Below are 23,629 nucleotides of genomic sequence, written 5' to 3'. Positions count from 1 at the left end.
ACCTAGCAGACGGCATACATTTCATGCTGCACATATTAGAAAATAAGCTCCTCCCAGCAATCACAATGAGAAGGGCTTCCCAGGGGTCCAGCCTTAAAGAGACAAAGGAGCGACCTTTTTAGCAGCAGCAGAAAACCAGGATGGACGGGGTTAAGCAAAGCCGGCGATGGTGGAAAGAAAAAGGTGTAACTGGAATATTTCTGTAGGCGAGTCCAGAATCGAACCTCATCCTCAGTTTAGCAGAAAAGGGGATAGAATGATGGCTTCGGCTTCAGAGCCATTGAGAAATATTGTCCGTAACTGGGAAATGAGATTCCAAAACTTTCTGAAAAAACAGAGCCCCTAAAAATTCCTTAAATTCTCAAAAATTTAAAAATGTTAAAAAATCTGCCAAAAGGGGTAAAAAAAAAGGTATTTTCAAGAGGAATTCTTATTTTAAAAAAAGTCACAAAGACACGTTCTTTAAACTGATATTATTCTGCCATTGGAAAACTTTATTGATAAGATTATTTTTCTTGCAAGACAGAAAACAAGATAATCTATCTTTAAACTAGAGTCTTTTACTTTCTTAAGATTTAGTTTTTGATTCACAGTATAGAGGGTTGGGCCGAGCACTGAGCCCTGAGGAACCCCATATTTGACATTATGAGGTAAGGATCCAGACATTTCAAACTGATGAATGCATTAAGGCAATAAATCAACGTTTACTATAGAATATATAGTATAGATGCGTCTGTTTGGTTGGGAAGTCAAATCTATCAGTCTAAATTCCAGCTTTTTGTTCAAACAAGAGTCTCAGGACATCCATCAGCACAGCTGCACTGTAGAGTCCGCCCAGCCTAGATGAAACGCGGGACACACGGGTTCTGTGAAGATGGTGCTGAAGGTGTGAAGAAGGGTCAGAGAGCCACAGGAGACGCTGTAGAAGGAGAGCTTCCCGGCAGACCAGTCCAGGAAAACCCCAACTGTGCTGTTGGGTGCGACTGTCACATCGACCTTCACTCCACAGTGCAGAGCCCAGCACTTGTCTTTGTTACAGCTCAGAGCCCACGAGGAGTCATTGTAGCCCAACGAGCAGTCCTGACCCTCCCCCTTCCTGCCCATTTGTTTGTACGCCACTCCTATTCTGACCGGACCACTCCATCCAACCTCCCAGTAGCAGCGTCCTGTCAGGGCCTCCCTGCACAGCACCTGTCTCTGGAAATCAAACCTCTCCGAGTGATCCGGGTACGGCAGCTTTGTCCAGCGTCTTGCTTTCCTATTTCCGTCAGACAGTGAGAGGTCTTTGTGTGCTGTGTTGGGATCCAGAGTGAGTTCATCCATGAAGTCTGAAAATAGATAAAAAAAAATGTAAGAGAAGAGATTTAAACAAATCAGAGGGTGAACCGCTGATCACTTACATTTCTTTGGACTAGGCTGGATCCGGAATACTCGGCACTGATCCACACTGAAAAATCCAGAACACAACTTTTTTGGGAAGCTGAATTACACAAAATATTTTTATGATGCTCTTAAAATTGCCCCACTCTGAGGAAAAATGTCTTTTTGCTGTTTAAAATGTGTTCTTGTGGCATTTTTCGGATGATGAGGAACATTTCTAAAGAAAAACTGAGCTTAAAACGTCATTTCTGGGTTTTCTTCTTTCAAATGGTTGTGAATCAGGAGTAGATTTAAAAAAGGCTGTTTAAAAAAAATTATTTGTGATGTAGAAAATATGCAAGGCGGATCAAACGCTCTATTCTGATGCATCAACTTGCAGACAAATAGATCCATGAACGTCTTATTTTTCCTCGTCTGAGCTGGTATCTGACTCAAAACTGCACATCTGGATAGCTGCAACGTTGTTGACCTTTTTTGTTGCACCGCCAATTCTAGGTCGGGGGTGTGGGGGCTGTATGCTATTGGGAGAGCGTGTAAACCAATGGGTGATGGGAAGTGGGGGTTGGGCTAACTCCCTGCCAACAGTCCCGCCCACCCCTCTGAGGCAAATTTCTGACAAACTACTGCTGTTCTGTCTGATTTAAAAAACAACACAGGTTTTTTGAGTTTAGCTAAAATCAGCACAATTGTTATTAAATGAACAATGGGAACGCTTTTAAAGTAGATCAAAGATGACCGCAGTGAGTCATTACATCACACTTCATATAAATCATTCTACATATAACCCTCTTGATATGACGTCTGCCTCACTTATAGTTCAGCTTTAATACCCGAGTTTCTGCAGACTGCATTGTGGGTCTTCTTTTAGCATCTGCAGCAGCATCAGGCCTGATTCTCCAGGGTGGTTGTAGCTCAAGTCCAGCTCTTTTAGCCCAGATGAATTTAGCGCCGATGCCAAGAAAGTGCAGCCCAGCTCTGTCACCCTGCAGAAGGACAGACTTCAAAGGAAAACAACAAGCAAGGTTACCCAGTCAGCTGATGTCCAACTAAAATAGATCGTAAACTCTCCGTTGGTGCATTTCTACACAACAGACTTACTCAAGCTTCTGGAGTTTACAATGAGGGCTCCCTAATCCGCCGGACAACTTTTTGACTCCCGTGTCTTTAAAGTCATTGTCAGCGAGGTCCAGGACTGTCAGCTCGCAGGAGGCAAAACTAATGATTGCTGCCAGCCTGTCACTGCTCTCTTCTGTAAGGTCACAACTTCTCAATCTATCAAAAAAAAAATAAAAAAATCTAAGGCCATAAATGTCAAAGTGAATGCTGATTTGGAGAAAGAAAAAGCTGGAGTCACACCTGAGTGTCTGCAGTTTGCTGTCCCTCAGAGACACAAAGAGATGCATAAACCCTTCATCTGTGAGGTTATTGTTGCTCAGGTCCAGTTCTCTCAGCTGGGAGGACCTGATGCCATTTGGAAGTTTTTCACAGCAGGTCATAGTGAGATGACATGCATTCAGCCTGCAGCAGAAAAGGAAAGTTAACATGCAAAAAAGAAAAAGCTTCTGTAGAACACATTATTTAATTACAATTATGAAAAAAATAAAAAAAATTATTTTCATTTATCTGCAGATTTTGGAAGTTTTTTTTCTTTATAATTAGTTAATAAGGCAGAATATACACTAATAGCAGAATTTCAGAGGATAAAATAGGTCATTATTCCTCAACTAAGCAGCAATAATTCTGGCTGCATTAGTTTATAATTATGTTTGAACTCCCTGCTTCAGTAAATATTTTACATTTATATCATGCATTCAGTGGATTTTCTCTCCAGACTTGCATTCATTAAGCCAACAAAGGTAAAGACTCACTATGACACTAAAAAAAAGAGAAGCTTGTACATCTGAAGGTTTCTTCTCTTAAAAAGGTTCATCTTCCAGCTTATCACAAGTTTATCAAATGATACCATTTAACAACCTCAACAATTAAAAAGGAACAACTTTACTTTTATTATGTAAATGACATAATCTAAAATGTGGCAGTTTACATTAGATGCACGAATAACGACTAACTCTTGGTTAAAAGATTATCAATCAAAAGTTATAACCACAAATTCTAAAATAAATGAGGAAAATTGAGATATTTATCCTAAACTGAATTCGTCTTTAAAGAAATTGAAAAAAGAAAGTATCAAATTGTGTTTGTAGAGAAGCACAGAGGTGGAGGAATTATGATTTGGGCTTGTTTTCTTTGTAAATGTATGAGCCAGCTTGAGGTTCTGTCCTTCAGTGCTGTGAAGAAGGCTTTTCCAGGTTCACAAATCACCATAAACACCTTCAGCGTCACAGAAATATGTTTTCAGGAGAAGCCCTTTGAGGGTCAGCTTTCCAGGTCTCCAGGTCTTAAAAACCAAATTCAATAAAGCAAACTAAAATGTTGCCACTTAAGAAATACTAGTACTTTCCCCCCACACTTTGGTTGATGTAAAAACAAATACTTAAATATGTGAATTTTCCCACTACGAAGGAGGATTTAGCCAGCCCCCATAGAACATCAGGAACATCTGGTAGAATTTCAGAGGGGGGGGGGGGGTCTGGGGGTGCTAAGAGTTTAGGATGTAAAATCCATCAGATCCCCTAAAATGCTTTGAAAATCATCATATCAATTCATTTAATCATTTCTTTTGATCCATGTGACATTTTCTTCTAAATTTAATAAGAAGCGTCACACAAAAGCTGTGGAATTTTGCAAGCCAACACATTTTGGTGGGTGGGTGGGTGGTGGTGGGGGGGTCACTGGCATTTAGCGGGACATGCCCCCCCCCCCCCCCCCCCCCGTTCCATACCTATATCTGACTATGGTGGATTGTATTATTGTCACAATAAACGCCTCAGAAGATGTTTATTAAAGTTATTGCAGTTTTAATCAAGCCAAGGGATGATTTTGACATTTTCAGATGTAAACATGTTAGAGGACTAAATCTTTTATAATTATTTATATGTTTTTTTATTGAGTAAAACCTATGAATAAATTATTTAGAGGTTTGAAGTTCCAGAGTAGAGTACTGGTTTGGCTGTTGATTCATCAGGTTCCTTGAGGATTATCAAGGAACCTGCAGGAACTTACTTTGCCACCTGGGCTGTTCTCATGACTGGCAGCAGCCTAAGGAGAGCCTCCTCCGACCTGCTGAATCTGCTCAGGTCAAACTCCTGCAGCTCCTCCTCTGAGGTCAGCAGAACAAAAACCAGAGTGGCCCACTGAGCAGGTGAAAGGTCAGCGGACTTCAGACGTCCTGAAACAAAGTGGCTCTGGATCTCCTGGACAAGAGAGTGGTCGTTCAGCTCGTTCAGACAGTGAAAAAGGTTGAGGCACCTGTCAGGGGATTGGCTCAGTTTGATCTTCTCCTTGATGTGTTTTTGGACCTCAGCTCTTGTCCTTTGGTGAGTTCTGTCGGTGGTCATTAGATGTTTTAGCAGCACCTGGTTGGACTCCATCGACAGGCCCAAAAGGAAGCGCAGGAAAATGTCGAAATGCCCACTCTCACTCTGCAATGCCTTTTCTATGGCTGCTTTGTACAGGTTGAGCTCTGACGATTCTCTGAATGGAAACCATCTGGAGGAGGAGGACTTTTTAACCAGAACGTTGTTGTTGTCGTTGTGGAAGGTGAGGAAAACATACAACGCTGCAAAGAACTCTTGGATGCTCAGATGCACAAAGCAGAACATCTTCTCCTGACAGAGAGTCAACTCCTCGTTGAAGATTTGTGTGTAGACTCCAGAGAACATGGACGCCTGGGCGACGTCGATGCCGTTCAGTTTGAGGTCACTCTCATAGAAGATCAGGTGACCTTTCTCCAGCTCTTTGAAAGCCAGCTTACCTAAAGCCAGCAGGTTAGCTTTGACACATTCAGCACTTGACTGTCTTCTTTCTGGCAGCCTCTTCTTCATGTTCTCCACAAACAACGACAAGAAATAGATGTACATCTGTGTGAGAGTCTTTGGCGTGTCATTGCTGTCTTTTTTTGGCAACTTTTTCTCCAGCACGCTTGCTGCTATCCAACAGAAGACCGGAATGTGGCACATGATGTGCAGACTTCTGCAGGATTTCACGTGGCTGATCACCTTCTGTGCCAACTCCCTGTCTTCAATTTTTTTCCTGAAGTATTCCTCTTTCTGTAGGTTGTTGAACCCTCGCACCTCGGTCAGGAGGTCGATGCATTCCACGGGGATTTGGCTGGAAGCTACGGGACGGGACGTGATCCAAACCAGAGACGAAGACAGAAGCTTTCCCCTGATGAGGTTGGTCAGAATGACAGCAACTGTTGCTGGCTGCGTGATCTCTGTAATGATTTCACTGTTGCGGAAATCCAAAGAGAGCCGGCTCTCATCCAGACCGTCCAGGATGAAAAGCTTTTTGATTTCATTGTTTGCAAAGATTTGTCCTTCTTTAATATCCGGGTAAAACGCTTTCAGAAGATCCTCCAGACTCAGCGTTTTCTTTTTCTGAAAATTCAGCTCCCGGAAAGAAAGCGGAAATACAAAATCTATGTTGGCATTGGCCTTCCCTTCTGCCCAGTCTACAGTAAATTTATGGATGGATACGGTTTTTCCAATGCCAGCCACCCCCCTCGTCACCACAGTTCTTATGGGGCAGTCTCTTCCTGGTTGGGGCTCGAACAGGCTATTGCAGTGGACGACTTTGTCCTGAGTGGCTCTCACTTTGGATACCGTCTCGATCTGGCGAACTTCATGCTCTTTATTGACCTCACAGCTTCCTCCCTCAGTGATGTAGAGCTCTGTGTAAATTTGGTTGAGAAGGGTTTTGCTTGCACTGCTCGTCGGGCCTTCGTGCAAATAACTGAACTTCTTCTTCAAGACCACTTTCAGTTTCTGTTGGTGTTCTGCAAACTTGTTATCTGTGAAAAAAGAAAGAATTTAAGGAACAACAGTTACATTTTTCTGATGTTAAGCAACCAAGTTGCGTTTTCTCATTTTTATTGACAGTTTTCAGGAACAGAATTCCCTCACCGGTCACCTCTGTATTACAATTGGCTGTGTTGTCTTGACTGGATTCTTCATTCAGTTCATCAGCAAAACCTGTGAAAGAAGCCATGAGGTCAAATTGCAGTTTGATTTACAAACGCTAAAAATATTTGCAACATGAATCACATTGATTTAAATGAAAAAAATGCGCCCTTGAATAAAAAAAAAGTTTTTTTTTTACATCTACTTGACAAAATAACTTTAAAAACTAAATCAAAAATCTTTTTTTTGTGATCAATGAAAAAATACCTTTTTCTCTACATGTCTTGAATTTTTACAGAATGAAATCAAGTCAAAGAACATAAAAGTACTGATTTAAATTAACGTTATTTTGCATAAAACTGATTCAGGCAATAATGCATGGTGCTAACAAAAAAACATGGAGGTGTGAGCATCATAATGTGGCAGCATGACCCTAAAAGAAGTATAAAACCACCATTATCTAGTGATTTACTACAAAAAGTTCCGAATATTATAAATCAAAATGAATTATTTTTTAAATATTTAGAGATTTTAACTCAAAAAAGGCCAATAATTGAATCCCAGTTGCCAGAACATCAATGTATCAGAAATAATCCAGCTTTTAAAACGTTTATGTTTTAAGAGTTTCTGATTATATGGAATACACCGGTAACAAAAGGTTTGCCTGGAAGGTCTCAGGCAAACCCAAATGTGATCATTTGAAGCAGATTCTGCTCACTGGTGAAAATAACGGAAGAGGGTAAAACTATTTACAAAATAAAATATACAATTACTTTCTGTAGAACTTGTATTTAATTCCCTAAATCCCCCCAAAATCCTTTATTTTTGTTATTAGTGTGTGGAACCATTTATGTATAATACTTCTACTGTAAATTGTATGTTTCTCTTCATCTACCTTGGTCTTGTTGAAAGTTGATGGTGAAGGTGCCGACTGTGGAATTGATAATGGACGGGGCAAGTATACTGCTGCCTCCATAAGCAGTAAAGATGGGCTGGAAATGATGAACTGCTGCTTGACTTGAGGAAACGGGCTCTAAAAAAAACAGCCAAGCTCAGCTTTAGCACTTGGTTACAGGATAAAATACAGTGAATGGGAAAAATCAAAAGAATTTCTGTATTTTTTTCTGTATCTGTTCTTTTTTGTGTAACAGAAGATTCCAACTCACCTTGAAACACCTCAGGTATCTGTTCAGCAACACACTCCATTTGGGTTTTTCAACACCCTTACATAGTCAGTGGATGGACCCGGTTTCAGTCACCAACTTCCTGACATTTAGAGCAACAGTCGCACACACTGCACAGAAATCGAACGTCTCTGAATACAGGACTAAAACATTAGTGCAGATGATAAATAAATGAGAAAATACTTACCAAACGTTGATGTGAACTGCCATCTGATTCTCTCAGTGTCTGATGCAAAAGTCTTTGTTTCCTGTCTGCATTTTAATGAGAAAACAGGAAGCAGCAGTTCATGTCTGCAGTCTTTTTGTACGTATTGCCAAACCACAATGGCTTCAATCTCCACAGTTCAGCAGATTATGTTTTCTTTTTCTCTCTTTCAGACAAATTTTTTGCAGTGGAAGAAGAACTTTGCTCCTATACAACAAAACATTATTTTTTCTTTATAATTACAGATCAAGCCACAAAAGTAAAATATTAAAGTCTAATATGTACGGTGCTTCATGTGTTAAATCCGGTCTGAGATATTATTATTATTATTTAAACGTAATTAATCTCTTTAAAAATTAACAGAAATGCTTTTTTGGCGCATGTCGATTAAAATTCTGATGTGAGTTAAAAAGGAAAAGAAATTTATAAAAACAAGGAAGTCACTTCACTTTTTGTCATGAGTTAAAATTTTTACTCACTAAAATTTTACTTCTGTTCAGAATTGTACTGAGTTAAAATCCACAGATGGATACGAAAGATTTGGTTGCTGGTTTTCCAAATGTCAGATCAAGTTTGCAGCCAGTTCAGGGTGTATACAGGGCCTTCTAATGGTTTTCTCAGGGAGCCTCTCAATTATGCAGTCATGACCTCTAAAAATCACACATGAATTATCAGAAATGCCTACATCCACAACAGAGCTCACCAAGGCCTTCAAGCTGTGAGTAATGATGGGATCCAGAGTGTGACCTCTGTTGTGGGTGGGCACATTGGCATGTTCGACAAAATCCAAAGCTGTTAAAATGTTCACAAAATCCCAAACGTACATTTCTGAAGGATTTTCAATGTGTACGTTAAAATCCCCTAGTTCTGGGTGTGCACTGTTAAACATCACAGCACTAAAGAACTGGAGACTATTTAAGTTGGCACAATGTGACACAGGCATATTCAACATGAGTCAAATTTAATACAGATGGTTTTATTTTAAACACAGACATCCTACAAGCACCCCAACGGCATAGTGTGCACATGCCTGCCAAACAGTATGATATAACAGATAATAAAAAATCATAGCGGTGCAGATGTCATGGCGTCGTAGACGTAGCAGACCCAGATGCTGAATCCCGGAAGAAAACTAACAGCAAGGATGACTTTAAATGGATTTATTTTACCAGAGGTAAATAAGTTTCTGAGGGGATGTGGACGTATCTCCTCCGTGGATTGAACTTGGTGTTTCCTTTGAGCTGATGCAGATGAAGGGGAGGGGGCGACACGAGGACGCGTCGAACTGTGGATCCAGAGGGAGCGAGGCTTGGGCGCTGAGGACAGCGGGACCGGCTTGAGGTAAGGCGTGGACGCCGAGGACGGCGGAAACCAGCTTGGAACGAGGCGTGGATGCCGAGGACGGCAGGACCAGCGTGGAGGGGAGGAACCAGCGTGACCAAGGTAGGAACCGGAGTGAGTATAACAAACTGGTGTAGAATTCTGGTGAAAGCTCCCTTAAGAAGACCGGCAGGATGATGAGAAGATGAGGATCAGCTGGTTCCAATCAGCAAGGTGGTGAGAGCTGTAGGAGGGGGGGAGGTGAACTGACAGGCACCGTGACAGTACCCCCCCCTCAACGACCGCCTCCAGGCGGTCCAGGACGGCGGTCAGGGTGGGCCCTGAAAAAGTCGTCCAGGAGGGAACGGTCCAGGATCATGGAGCGGGAGATCCAGGAGCGCTCCTCCGGACCGTAACCCTCCCAGTCCACCAAGTACTGGTGACCACGGCCCCGGCGGCGAATGTCCAGAATACGAGAGACCGTAAAGGCAGGCGCGCCGTCAATGAGCCGGGCGGGTGGTGGGGAAGCGGACGGCGGGCACAAGGAGCTTTCCTGAAAGGGCTTGATCTGGGAAACATGGAACGAGGGATGAATCTTTAAAGCAGCCGGGAGCCGTAGTTTAACACAGGAAGGATTGATGATTTCGTCAATGATGTAAGGACCAATGTAACGGGGTGCTAGCTTGCGTGAGGTGACCTGAAGGGGTATGTTCCTGGAGGAAAGCCAAACCTTTTGCCCAGGTTGGTAATTTGGGGCCGCTCTCCTACGACGGTTAGCCAGACGGCAGTTGCTCTCCCGAGTGCGCAGAAGGGCAGCTTTAGCTTGGCGCCAGATACGCTGGATACGTTGCAGATGATGCTGCACAGAGGGAACGGCCAAATCTAACTCCTGTGAGGGGAACAGCGGAGGTGCATAACCAAGGGATATTTCGAATGGTGATAAACCGGTGGCAGAGGAGGGATGGTTATTGTGAGCGTATTCAATCCATACTAGGAACTTGGACCAGGTGGAGGGATTCTGGGCAGCCAGGCAACGGAGGGCAGCTTCCAGCTCCTGATTAGCACGCTCCGCTTGGCCGTTAGACTGGGGGTGATAACCTGAGGAGAGGCTAACGGTAGCACCCAGGGCGGAGCAAAAGGTTCTCCAGACCTGGGACACAAATTGAGGTCCCCGGTCTGAAACTATGTCCTTGGGGATCCCGTGGTTTCTGAAAACCTGATGGACCAGGATGTCCGCCATTTCAGCGGCGGTGGGGAGTTTAGGTAATGGAATGAACTGAGCCGCTTTAGAGAAGCGATCAACGACTGTAAGGATGACAGTGTTGCCTTGTGACGGAGGCAACCCTGTGACGAAATCTAGGGCAATATGGGACCAAGGGCGAGTAGCGATGGGCAAAGGGTGAAGTAAACCAGCCGGAGGCAAATTGGAAGATTTGGATCTGGCGCAAATATCACAAGCGGCGATAAACTCCCTGACATCCCGTTCTAGGGTGGGCCAGAAAAACCTGCGCTTAATGAGACTGAGCGTTCTTTGGACACCCCCATGACAAGAAACACGAGAAGTGTGACCCCAAACCAGAACGTCCGAACGCAGAGAGGAAGGCACGTATAGAGTGTTAGCGGGGGGAGGAGGATGATCGGGTTCCTCATCCTGAGCCTGCAGGACCCGCGTTTCGATATCCCACGTGAGATTACCGACCACGCAGGTGGGTGGAATAATGGGAGTGGCCTCCTCTAGGTCATGATTACTGTGGATGCGAGATAATGCATCGGGTTTGACGTTCCTACTTCCGGGTCGATAAGTAATGATGAATGAAAACCGATCAAAAAAGAGGCACCAGCGGGCCTGACGGGAGTTTAGGGGTTTGGCAGAACGGAGGTAAGCGAGATTTTTATGATCCGTCCAAACCACGAAAGGGTGCTCCGCCCCCTCGAGCCAATGACGCCATTCCTCCAGAGCTAACTTTATGGCAAGGAGTTCGCGGTTCCCAACGTCATAGTTCCGTTCCGCAGGTGACAGTTTACGTGAAAAAGAAAACGCAGGGTTTGAGTTTCCCTGAGGAAACCTCACGTTGGGAAAGGACGGCTCCCACTCCGGTATCGGAGGCGTCAACCTCTACGATAAACTGACGTTGGGGGTCAGGTTGGATCAGGATGGGAGCTGAGATGAACATCCCCTTGAGTTTATCGAAGGCGGCCTGGGCCTCTGGGCTCCAAACAAAAGGTGTATTAACAGACGTAAGTTGAGTGAGTGGGGCGGCGAGACTGCTGTAGTTGCGTATGAATCTACGGTAAAAATTGGCAAATCCGAGAAAACGTTGTAACTGTTTACGTGAATCGGGAGGTTCCCAGTTGGCGACAGCGGAAACCTTGGCTGGATCGGGGCGGATGTTGCCAGCCTCAATAATGAACCCAAGAAAAGACACGGTAGATACGTGAAAGTCGCACTTTTCAGCCTTTACAAAGAGTCGATTTTCAAGAAGACGCTCAAGGACCTGACGAACATGGTGGATGTGGAGATCGTGATTGGGTGAATAAATGAGAATATCGTCAAGATAGACGAAGACAAACCTATTAAGGAAGTCTCGGAGGACGTCATTAACTAGGTGTTGGAAGACCGCAGGGGCATTGGTGAGCCCAAAGGGCATCACCAGGTATTCAAAATGACCAAGGGGGGTGTTGAAAGCAGTCTTCCATTCGTCCCCCTCCTTCATACGGACTAGATGGTACGCATTACGGAGATCCAATTTAGTGAATACACGCGCTTCCTGAACGGTGTCCAAGGCGGAGCTGATGAGAGGCAAAGAATATTTATTCTTAACTGTGATCTGGTTTAATTCTCGGTAGTCGATGCATGGCCGAAGGGTCTTATCTTTCTTTTGGACAAAGAAAAAACCTGCACCAACGGGGGACGAAGAAGGACGAATGTGACCCGAGGAAAGAGATTCATGGATGTACTTTTCCATGGAGAGTTTTTCAGGACCTGACAGATTGAATAATCGTCCCTTGGGGAGAGTGGCCCCGTTTAATAGCTCGATGGAGCAATCATAAGGTCGGTGCGGAGGTAGAGCTCCTGCCTTGCTTTTACTGAAAACAGTCCTGAGATCATGATAACATGAGGGTACCTTGGAGAGGTCAATATCATCAGGTGCTGGCTCCAGATTGGGAGAAACTGATGGTACTGCGGAGCGGAGGCAGTTGGCAAGGCAATGGGTGCTCCAGTTAGTTATGTGAAGATTCACCCAATCGAACTGGGGATTGTGACTGCGGAGCCATGGGAAGCCTAAGATAACAGGAGATTGAAGCTTTTGAGTAATATAGAATTGCATGACTTCATGATGGTTACCAGAGGTGACAAGTTGCACGGGTCTGGTCCGGTGAGTGATTCGAGTGAGCAGCTGACCACCTAGTCCAGCTGCCTTGACAGGATGATCCAGCGGTTCTGTGGGGAGACTGAGTTTGGACACTAAGTGACTGTCAATAAAACTGTGTTCAGCTCCGGAGTCTATGAGGGCTTGGCATACATGAACATGAGACTGGTGACATAGCTTGACAGGTAAATAAAGAAAGTTATTTTCCTGAATAACAGTGGAGGAACCCTCCCGCGGCCTGTCTTCTAGCGGGGGGCTTTGGAGTTTAAACGTAAGGAGCACTGCTGCACATGGTGCCCAGAATGTCCACAATAGAAACAGGTACCTTCTACCTGGCGTCTGCGGCGTTCCGCCGGTGTGAGTTTAGAATGTCCGATCTGCATGGGTTCCTCAGAGGAGCAGGTGACGTGTTCACGAGAGATGGAAGGAGATTCTGGCATGGGGGTTTTAGACACAGGGTTATTTACAGTTTTCCTCTCAGTATGTGCTCTTTCTACCTGACGCTCGCGGAGTCGTACGTCAGAGCGAAGAGCTGCAGTAACGAGCTCCTCGAACGTTCTGGCTTCAGACTGAGAACAGAGATGGTCTTTGATCTGGTTGTTAAGTGATCGATAGAAAACCCCTTTTAGGGCAACGTCCGGCCATCCAGCTTCCACAGCTAGTATTCGAAAGTCAATTAAATGTTCACTTACAGATCGGCTGTGTTGCCTTAATCCTAGAAGGTGGCGCGTCGCCTCCTCTGTCTTGCGGGGTTGATCAAAGACCAGCTGAAATTCACCTAAGAAACGCTCGAAAGAAATCTGAGAAATGGGGTTAGCAGTTAGAAAGGCCTGAGCCCATTTGAGCGCTTTGCCTCTGAGGGAGTTAACTATGAGGGTGATCTTGCTGTGGTCAGCTTGGTAATATCGCGGAGCCTGCTGAAAAATAAGTCTGCATTGAAGAAGGAAACCCCCACATGATTCAACGTCCCCCTGAAAAAACTCCGGTTGAAGCCGGAAATTTTCAGGAATCCCAGAGGCAGCGGATATGTCCAAGCTCCCGGCTGTAGGGGCTGCAATGTTGGTATTAGCATTAGCTGGATATTGTCCGATTGAATTCATCTGGGCTTGAGAAATTATTCTCAGGCGACGAGAAAGGTCCTCCTGAATAGCGGTGACCCGGGTGATGGTACTGTAGAGGAGGTCCAGAAACAGTCCGTGCTGGATGACGGTCTGACGTAGATCTTCCGGGTCAGCTGGGTCTGGGTATTGGCCAGTTTGTTCTGTCATGGCGTCGTAGACGTAGCAGACCCAGATGCTGAATCCCGGAAGAAAACTAACAGCAAGGATGACTTTAAATGGATTTATTTTACCAGAGGTAAATAAGTTTCTGAGGGGATGTGGACGTATCTCCTCCGTGGATTGAACTTGGTGTTTCCTTTGAGCTGATGCAGATGAAGGGGAGGGGGCGACACGAGGACGCGTCGAACTGTGGATCCAGAGGGAGCGAGGCTTGGGCGCTGAGGACAGCGGGACCGGCTTGAGGTAAGGCGTGGACGCCGAGGACGGCGGAAACCAGCTTGGAACGAGGCGTGGATGCCGAGGACGGCAGGACCAGCGTGGAGGGGAGGAACCAGCGTGACCAAGGTAGGAACCGGAGTGAGTATAACAAACTGGCGTAGAATTCTGGTGAAAGCTCCCTTAAGAAGACCGGCAGGATGATGAGAAGATGAGGATCAGCTGGTTCCAATCAGCAAGGTGGTGAGAGCTGTAGGAGGGGGGGAGGTGAACTGACAGGCACCGTGACAGCAGATTTCATTTTCCTCCTTCCTTAAAATAATTAAATAAAGTGGAAGATCATTTTTCTGGTATGCTACTATTCTTTTGAGTAAATAATAGGGTTTGGGTTTATATTTTTTTTTAATGGTATAAGTAAACGAAGAAGAAAAAAAAGAAGGGGTAATCTCATTTGGTTTATTTTCTTGTATGACTTTGATTATTGGTTCGTTTATAAGTCCCTCGTTTTAGCAAATTGTGACTGGCTCTGGATATGTGAGGAGGGAAGCGGAGAAAGTTCGAGAAGAAGAGACGGCGAAGTTTTTCCCTCCAGATCTGCAGGAGAGAAGAGGTCTAAGTTTTTGAAGAGACAAAAACCGGGACACAACAGAAGAATTTTGAACGGAGAGTTCAGAAGAAAATCTTGGTTTTTGAGTTGAGGAACTCAAAAATAATGCATAATTGTCTGAACTCATTAAATACATTTTTTTTTGTGTACAATCAATTTAGAAAAAAACATTTGTTTGGAACTTTAGCAGATTATAGCTGAATTAAAATTAAAGCCTACAAATTTTATTCTAACAAGTAACACGCACAACCGGGGGATGGCTCAGTTGAAGTACTGGTGTGTTGGAGAAGGCCTGGATCCAATGAAAGCCCTGCTGGTTAAAGATGTACCTCCAGAAGTGGATATGGGTTTCATTGAAGAAACGCTACAGACTATCAAAGCCCTGGGAAGAGTCAAAGTGAGAGGGAGAATATGTGAGCCTCAGTCGCAAAGTTTAACTCTACTATGTGAGTGCAAAGAGAAAGTGAATACAGCAGCTACTCCACTTGATGTCATGCCCGAGGGGTCTGATGCGGCATGGAGAAACTTTGGACCCTCTGAGCGTGAGGAAGAATTACAAAGTCACGTATTCGGAGATGGTCAGACAGAGCCACAATCTGCTTCCAGTTTTCAGTCACTACTGCAAGCATCTACTCCTGAAGCGATCATCAGGGCTGTGGGGGATATTCTGCAAATGACAAATAAACCTGCAAATAACGACAACAACATGTACAGAAGACTGTGCATTTTTTCAGGGGTTATACCCACACCTGCTGGAGAAGAACAGTTGGAGAACTGGGTTGAACAAGCCAGACTCATAATTGAAGAAAGTGAGCGTCCAGAAAGATAAAAGAAAATGAAGATCATGGAAAGTGTGAAGGGTTCTGCGCTTGAGATCCTGCAGGCTGTACGTTTCAACAGCCCAGCTGCAACTTCTAGCGACTATGTTGCCATTCTTGAGACCACGTTTGGCACACCTGAAAGTGGTAAAGAACTATATTTTGCTTTCAGAATGTTGTGTCAACATCCTAACGAGAGACTATCCGAGTTTCTGAGACGCATCCAAAGAGTTCTTAACAAAGTGGTGAAAAGTGGCGGACTACCTCCATCAGCAGCAGACAAAGCACGTCTGGATCAACTCATCAAAGGAGCCGTCAGATCAGATCTCATGATCCTAAACCTCGGATTAAGAGATCGTAGAGACAGTCCTCCCACATTTGTTGAACCCTTAAATAAAATACGTCTGGAGGAGGAACATGAAGCTTCTCGTCGCAGACTGCTCCCACTAAAGCCAGTCTATGTCAAGAACACATCTTTGACGCTTGACCCCGAAAACTCAGAACTGAAAGAGTCGAAAGCTGAGGTTTATCAGCTTTGAGCACTAGTAAGTGAACTCTCTCTACCTACTGCCAAGACAAGTCCTGCTTCTGCGAGTGCTCTACCATCAGTTACTCCCGTGGTGGAGACCTCTGAAGACACAAATATTCAAGCACTCAAGAAAGAGGTTTTAAATCACAGTAAGAAAGTCTCTATAATGTCAGTGAAGTCAAAGTACTGTGACGCTTCTGAGCCGTGTCAACAAGAAATGTAGGCAAGGCATATGCAGCAAACGTCCAGAGACTTCAGTGATTTCTTCTGTTATCGGTGTGGTGAGGAAGGACACTATGCAAATAAGTGTGGTGCTCCCGAAAACTACCAGAAAGTTATAAAGAAACTACTGCAAGCTAAGAGAAAGCCTAAAGCAAACCAGACATCTGAGGAAGAAACAAGAATAAAGACCACGCATGCAAGCATAAGGAGAAGCTTTGTAAATGCTCCAATCAACCGCTTGCCTGGTGGACTTGTTGGAGCACCATCCACTGCCCAAGTGAAGATCAATGGCAACCCCTGCACTGCGCTGATGGACAGTGGCTCTCAAGTTACCATCATTTTCGACAGCTGGTACACGAAACACCTGCTTGATATCCCACTTAACCCTCTGACTGGTTTAGCCATCTGGGGACTGAGTGAGTCAGAGAGCAGTTACCCTTACAAAGGCTACATTCAAGTTGACTTGGAACTGCCAAAAAAGTTAAAGTCCAAAAAAGTTAACTCCGTTCCTGTCCTGGCCTTGGTGTGTCCTGATCCACGTTGCTCTGAGACAATTCCTGTCTTGATCGGCACAAACGTTCAGGGTCTCCAAGCTTTGAAGCTGGGAGACACTGAGAAAGTATACTCAGTAAGAGTTCAGGTGCAAGAGAAAAGCCATTTACCTGTCCCTACAGCTACATACACAACTGGCATTGACAATTTGCCAGTAGCTGAAGTTAAGTGGTATGGACCAGGTCCCCTCATTATTCCTCCTGGCATTGAACAAGTCATCATTTGTAAAGTCAAACAGAAACGAAACATCGGAGACAGCGTCCTCATCACTGAACGGGCCCACTCACCTGCTCTACCACCAAGTGTGCTGGTCTAGCCTACAGTCTTGTTCTCCAAGAAGTTGGACTCAAATCAGTTCTTGGTGCTCCTTCGTAATGAATCCTTGAATCAAACAGCCATTCCAATGGGGACGGTAATCGCTCGCCTACATGTTGCTGACATGGTGACCGATTCACCAAGCTCCAGAGTGGAAACCATTCCAGCTATTGACCTTTCTCTATTTGATGTTGGTGATTCTCCAATAAACAAAGAGTGGAGAGAGAGACTCAGCCAGAAGCTAGCCAAGCATGCCAATGTGTTCTCTACTGAAGAGTGGGAAATTGGCTTAGCAAAGGGGGTCAACCATCGTATCCGTCTGAGCGATGACACTCCTTTCAGAGAGAGGAGGAAAAGGCAGTCGGAGACATGCACATGCTCGAGGTCATCGTCTACTTGGATGATCTGATTGTGTTCGGCAAGACTCTAGAGGAACACGAGAAAAGGCTCATCAAGGTTATCACTCATCTAGAAGAGGCTGGGCTCAAGCTGTCTCTGGACAAATGCCAGTTCTGCCGCCCACAAGTCACCTATGTGGGGCACAATGTGTCTGAGCGTGGCATTTCCACAGACCTAGCCAAAGTGGAAGCTGTGACACGGTGGAAACAACCATGTGATCTTCCTTCCCTGCAGTCTTTTCTGGGGTTTCGTGGATACTACCGCAGATTCATAAAAAATTACTCCCTCATCGTTCGGCCACTCACTGAGTTGTGCAAAGGGTATCCTCCCACTCAAAAGAGGAGAAAATTTGTTACCTTGCCAGATAAGAGTTACTTCAAAGTCAATGAGCCTTTTGGTGACAGATGGGATCAGTCCTGGACCGAGGCCTTTCAAAAAATCATTCAGTGCCTCACAAATGCACCTGTACTGGCATTTGCTAATCCTACCAAGCCTTATGTCCTTCATATTGACGCCAGTTTTCATGGGCTCTGTGCGGTTCTTAACCAAGAGCACCCTGACGGTTTAAGACCAGTTGCCTTTGCAAGCCGCAAGCTAAGTGCCTCTGAGAAGAACTACCCAGTACACCAGCTTGAGTTTTTGGCGCTCAAGTGGGCTGTGGTAGACAAATTTCATGACTATCTGTAAGAAGCCCAGTTCACCGTAAGAACTGACAACAACCCACTTACGTATATTCTTACTACTGCCAAGCTCAATGCAACAGGTCCCCGCTGGCTCTCTGCACTCTCAATTTACAATTTTACTTTGCAGTACAGGCATGGCTCCAGTAACATCTATGCCAGGGGTCGGGAACCTATGGCTCGCGAGCCATATATGGCTCTTTTGATGGTCACATGTGGCTTGCAGACAAATCTTTAATTATACTTTTTTTTTTTTCATTAGACCAGTCCTCGGCGCGATGCGATGCCAGAGGCGCGCAGTAGTAGCGGTGCTTAGAGAGAGAAATCTGCGCCAGCACTTTCAGTTTACTATTATCTATTATTTCACAGAGTTTGTGCCAGCTGAAAACCTGTGAATTGCCGTGGCTAAAACTGCGCGCTCCCGTCTCTGAGAAAGAGCGCGCAGTTGCGGAGACGGGATGTGTGAGGAAGAAAGCAGAGGGTGGGGGTGAGGGGTTGTGGGGACCGGCAGCAGGTGAATTGCGCAGGGTTTGTAAATACGTAAAACCCACTGCCTGTCACTCACTGTGGCGTGTGAGTGTGTGTTTGGCTCCCCGTCTGCATGTAAGCAGTCTTTGTCACATCTACAGAACATTCAGACCTACGATCACGTTTAACGTCTCAACGCCTGCGTGAAGCAGAAACTCACCACGTATCAACCAGACTAGACAATCAGCAAAACTACCATGAGAAATACTCATCATTTATTAGCAACAGCATAACAATGTTATTGAAAAGAATCCGCAGACTTATTGTACTTTAAAAATGTTGAAATTACAACAAATGCACACATTCACTTGTATATTTAGTTTTAATCATATTGTCGCGGACTGAGTTTAACTTGGCTGTTGGACCGTGTTATAAGTTCTGGAGTTCTGGAACGCATCAAGCAGAGATCTGATTGGCTCTCAGTTCTGTCGTTCAGCCTGTTGTTAGGTAATTTGGACCAATGGGGCTCAGCTATGGGCCGAATAAGGGAAATGGGAGGGTTGGAGCGGGAGCAGGTGAATATAAAGTTGGGAGAAGCGCTCTCGTCTCGCTGGAGAGATTCAGAAGTTGCTGAATTAATTGTACGGCGTTTGTTGCGGTGTGCAATAACCCGAATAAAGAACCTTAAAAGAGGTTAAGTCTCCGTGCCTCAGTGTGGGAAAGGGACACTACATTATTGTATGGCTCTTTCGAAATTACATTTAAAAATATGTGGCGTTTATGGCTCTCTCGGCAAAAAAGGTTCCCGACCCCTGATCTATGCAGATGCCTTGTCACGAAATCCTCTTTCTGCTACGGAAGACGGCTGGCAAAGTATACCACCTGAAAGCGTAAAGGCTCTGTGCAAGCAGATCAAGTGCTGCAAAACTTTTGATGAGTCTACCATTGTTGTTGAATCTCTTGGAGTGTCACCTGATGGCTTACCAGAGTGTTTTGTTAACCCAGTTCGGTTAGAACTTGGTTCACTGACTCGGTTTAGTCACCAAGACCTTGTCAGAGCCCAAGACACTGACCCCATTATTGCTCAAGTCAAACAGACTCTGAGTGGGGGTCCATCAATTCCAAGCACAGACAACCCAAATTCAGTCCTACTGAGCAAAGAAGCAAGCAAGCTTTTTATCCAAGACCAGTTACTATACAGAAAAGTGGAGAGAAAAAGAACTGAAGTAAAGCAGCTAATACTGCCCAAAAAATTTGTCCCAATGGTTCTGAGATGAGTCTGGTTATTTGGGCCTGGACAAAACCATTGACCTTCTTAGGGATCGGTTCTACTGGCCAAAGATGAGAGCTGAGGTTGAGCAGTACATAACGAAATTGTGGCAGATGTATCACTCGCAAAGCTTTTCCACAAAGAGCTGCTCCTTTGCACCATGTTACCAGCTAAGGCCCTCTAGACCTCGTATGTATCGATTTTCTGTCACTTGAGCCAGATTCACAAGGTTTCGCAAACATCTTGGTAGTGACAGATCACTTTACTAGATACGCTCAAGCTTTTCCTGCTAAAGACCAAAAAGCGACAACAGTGGCCAAAATTCTGTGTGAGCGTTACTTTATGCATTACGGACTCCCTGCCCGCATACATTCAGATCAAGGGCGTGACTTTGAAAGCAAGTTAATCAAAGACCTTCTGAAAATGCTGGGTGTTCGCAAATCAAGAACATCTCCTTACCACCCTCGGGGAGATCCGCAACCAGAGAGATTCAACCGAACACTCTTGTCAATGCTTGGCACTCTCGCCCCAAGACAGAAACTAAATTGGAGTCTAAAGATCAGTCATTTAATCCACGCCTATAACTGTTCTCTAAATGATGCAACAGGTTACTCACCTTACCTGTTAATGTTTGGCAGAGAAGCTCGCTTACCAGTAGACATCTGTTTTGGTGTGAATGATGACAATCAAAGAACCAAGTCTTATCATCAGTATGTTGAAAAGCTCAAGCAAGATCTTGAAAGAGCTGACAGCCTTGCTACAGAAACAGCAGACAAGAACCATAAAAAAACCAGAAAGCTCATGATAAGCATGTCAAAGAGCAAGTTCTCAGCAAAGGAGACAGAGTGCTGTTGAGAAACTTTGGAATTACCGGCAAACAAAAGTTAAAATGCAAATGGAGGTCTTCACCACATGTTGTGGTGGAGAAGCTACCCAACTTACCTGTCTACAAGATCCAGCCAGAAAAAGGCATGGGAGCAGAGAAGACAATACACCGTAACCATTTATTACCCATCGGGTATTTGGTGAGACTCCCTGATGACCAAAGTGAGGATCCAACTCAACAAAGACCTGTTACCAGGGCCCAAAAAATAAGGGTAAAGGAACCATATCAGACCAACAACCATGATGAGGAAATGTCCTCAGGATAGGAGTATGAGGAAGTTAACCTCCCACAAACTCGACTGGAGTAGGGTGGTGCCATTTTCTGATGTGTCCGCCGAGCCGACTCAGTCAGTCAATTTTGAAGCTGGAGCTGAAAGACCAGCCCAAGATCTGGTTGAGACAGAGTCAGTTATTGGTTGCCCAAACCTATCTCCCGATGCTGATTCTGAGGTCAACGTCATCGGAAAGGGAGCTCCAAACACTGATTCAGAAGTCAATGTTTTAGAAGAGGGAGCCAATCTCAACCCAGATGAAAATGCTGCAGCTGAGATGAAAATACCTGGACTAGAGAAAAAACAATCTCCCGTCCAGTAGTCAAGTTGTGCTCCGATGAACTGGGCAAGCCTTGTGATCATCCAGTGAATGTTTTAAGCCATGGAATGCTGGTGGGAAGTGGACTACAGAGACTCCAGAAGCAATCCCTGTCAAACTCTCTGGTGCCACCCCATGGCATTGTGTTTCACTTGTTCCTATCTGGCCCCTACCCTTAACTATAAATCTATTAGAGTCTTCTAAATTTTATTTTGATGAGGGCATCAAAATCTTCTAGAAGGGGGAAGGTGTAACCCGGTGGTAATTTTATTTTGAAATAATTAAATAAATAAAGGGGAAGATCATTTTTCTGGTAGGCATATAACTATTATTTTGAGTAAATAATAGGGTTTGGGTTTATATTGTTTTTTAATGGTTTTAGTAAAAGAAGAAGAAAAAAAAGAAGGGGTAATCTCATTTGGTTTATTTCCTTGTATGATTTTGATTATTGGTTCGTTTACAAGTCCCTCGTTTTAGCCAATTGTGATTGGCTCTGGATATGTGAGGGTGCGGGGTCAGTGAAAGAAGAACGGAGGAGGAGAAGCGGAGAAAGTTCGAGGAGAAGAGACGGCGAACTTTTTCCCTCCAGATCTGCGGGAGAGAAGAGGTCTAAGTTTTTGAAGAGACAAAAACCGGGACACAACAGAAGAATTTTGAACAGAAAATTCAGAAGAAAATCTTGGTTTTTGAGTCGAGGAACTGCGAGTGAGCTGGAAGAGTGCGAGCCGTTTTCTGGGTCGGAGAGGACGGCGCGGGAGCGGAGGCTGCTAAGCTAGTGTGCATCACGATAGATCACATTGAGGCGAAGTAGTCCTGTTTTCTGTTATCCCTGGATCCGGCTGGATTATTTCAACGCACTCAAAGTTTTGCAAGAGAAGCAAAAGGGCCTGCAACGTTTTTTTCTTTTTTGTTTTCGAGGTGCCGGTACTGTGAGTAAACTAAACTGTGTGTGTGTGTGTGAGCGCGCGCGCACGAGAAAAGGTTCCAAACGGTTTCAAACGGCTAAAACTGTTAATGTTCCACAGTTGTTAATTGTATACAGTGACTTTGTTAATTAAGGAGTGGTAATATCTGGAAAACTATTATTTTGTGATATTTATTTTGTAAATTTGGTTGAAAACCAGTGTTTACCTTTGCTTAAATTAGGTCAAAAGGGGACATTTTGAGTATGTTTTAGGGTAACTGGTGTAATTTAATTGTATACGTTTTTTACTTAATTGGAGTGGTTTATATTTTTTGTTGGGGTGTCAATTTATATTTATTTACCAAATTATTAAAATTTAGTAAACAAAGACTTTACAAAATTTCTGGAGTCTCTTTATTTTCTTATTAGAAGACACGTTTTGATTTATCAGGGGCACCTTTTCTGGTATCCACCTGGACATTGTTCGAACCCAAGCACCCACCCTTTTACTCTAAACCAGGGGTCGGAAACCTATGGCTCGCGAGCCATATATGGGTCTTTTGATGGTCACATGTGGCTCGCAGACAAATCTTTAATACTTTTTTTTTTCATTAGACCAGTCCTTCTCGGGCGCGATGCGATGCCAGAGGCGCGCAGTAGTAGCGGTGCTTGGAGAGAAAACTATCAGTTTACTATTATCTATTATTTCATAGAATTTGTACCACCCGGAAACCTCTGAATTGCTGTGCCTAAAACGGCGCGCTCCCATCTCTGAGGAAGAGCGCGCAGTTGCGGGGACGGGATGTGTGAGGAAGAGGGGGGGGGGCAGCAGGTGAATCGCGCAGGGATGGAAAAAACGTAAACCCGCTGCCCGTCACTCACTGCAGCGTGTGAGTGTGTGTTTGGTTCCATGTCTGTCTCACATCTAAAGAACATTCAGACCTAAGATCCTGTTTAAATTCTCAACGCCTGCATGAAGCAGAAACTCACCACGTCTCAACCAGACTAGACAATCAGCAAAACTACCACGAGAAATACTCATCATTTATCAGCAACAGCATAACAATGTTATTAAAAAGAATCCACAAACTTATTGTACTTTAAAAGTGTTGAAATCACATCAAATGCACACATTCATTTGTATTTTTAGTTTTAAACATATTGTCGCGGACTGAGTTTAACTTGGCTGTTGGGCCGCGTTAAAAGTTCTGGAGTTCATGGAACGCATCGATCAAGCAGAGCCCTCAGTTCTGTCGCTCAGCCTGTTGTTAAGGAGTTTGGACCAATGGGGTTCAGCTATGGGCCGAATAAGGGAAATGGGAGGGCTGGAGCGGGAAGGGGGAATGTAAAGTTGGGAGAAGCGCTCTCGTCTCGGCGGGAGAGAATAACGAGTTGCTGAATTAATTGTACGG

The 23,629-nt window shown here is 44.5% G+C and overlaps 2 protein-coding genes across 3 annotated transcripts; both read right to left on the bottom strand.

Moving 5' to 3' along the window:
* Positions 1–461: 461 nt before the first annotated feature.
* Positions 462–7,856, bottom strand: LOC101157574 (NACHT, LRR and PYD domains-containing protein 3). Of its 2 annotated transcripts, XM_004080580.4 has the most exons (10): positions 7,773–7,856; positions 7,568–7,695; positions 7,297–7,434; positions 6,405–6,473; positions 4,504–6,292; positions 2,737–2,898; positions 2,479–2,652; positions 2,211–2,378; positions 1,401–1,447; positions 462–1,328 (listed from the first exon to the last, which is right to left on the bottom strand). In XM_004080580.4, the coding sequence occupies exons 2-10, from the start codon at positions 7,605–7,607 to the stop codon at positions 808–810; spliced, it is 3,108 nt and encodes a 1,035-aa protein (XP_004080628.1). In that variant the 5' UTR covers positions 7,608–7,695; positions 7,773–7,856; the 3' UTR covers positions 462–807. The 2 variants fall into 2 exon arrangements, with proteins under 2 accessions (XP_004080628.1, XP_078794068.1); XM_078937942.1 differs by having other exon boundaries at positions 678–1,328; positions 2,479–2,898.
* A 1,430-nt stretch (positions 7,857–9,286) lies between these two features.
* On the bottom strand, positions 9,287–12,921 carry LOC144987746 (uncharacterized). Its single transcript, XM_078937063.1, has 4 exons — positions 12,807–12,921; positions 12,457–12,552; positions 12,236–12,393; positions 9,287–9,969 (listed from the first exon to the last, which is right to left on the bottom strand). Exons 1-4 carry the CDS (start codon positions 12,919–12,921, stop codon positions 9,406–9,408), a joined length of 933 nt encoding a protein of 310 aa, XP_078793189.1. The 3' UTR covers positions 9,287–9,405.
* Positions 12,922–23,629: the final 10,708 nt, after the last annotated feature.

Source organism: Oryzias latipes, chromosome 19, assembly GCF_053564925.1.
Source record: "Oryzias latipes strain Hd-rR chromosome 19, Olatipes_Hd-rR_3.1".
NCBI classification, from domain to species: Eukaryota; Metazoa; Chordata; class Actinopteri; order Beloniformes; family Adrianichthyidae; genus Oryzias; species Oryzias latipes.
Note: the sequence above shows the minus strand (reverse complement) of the source record. Positions and strands in the feature narration are given on the sequence as shown.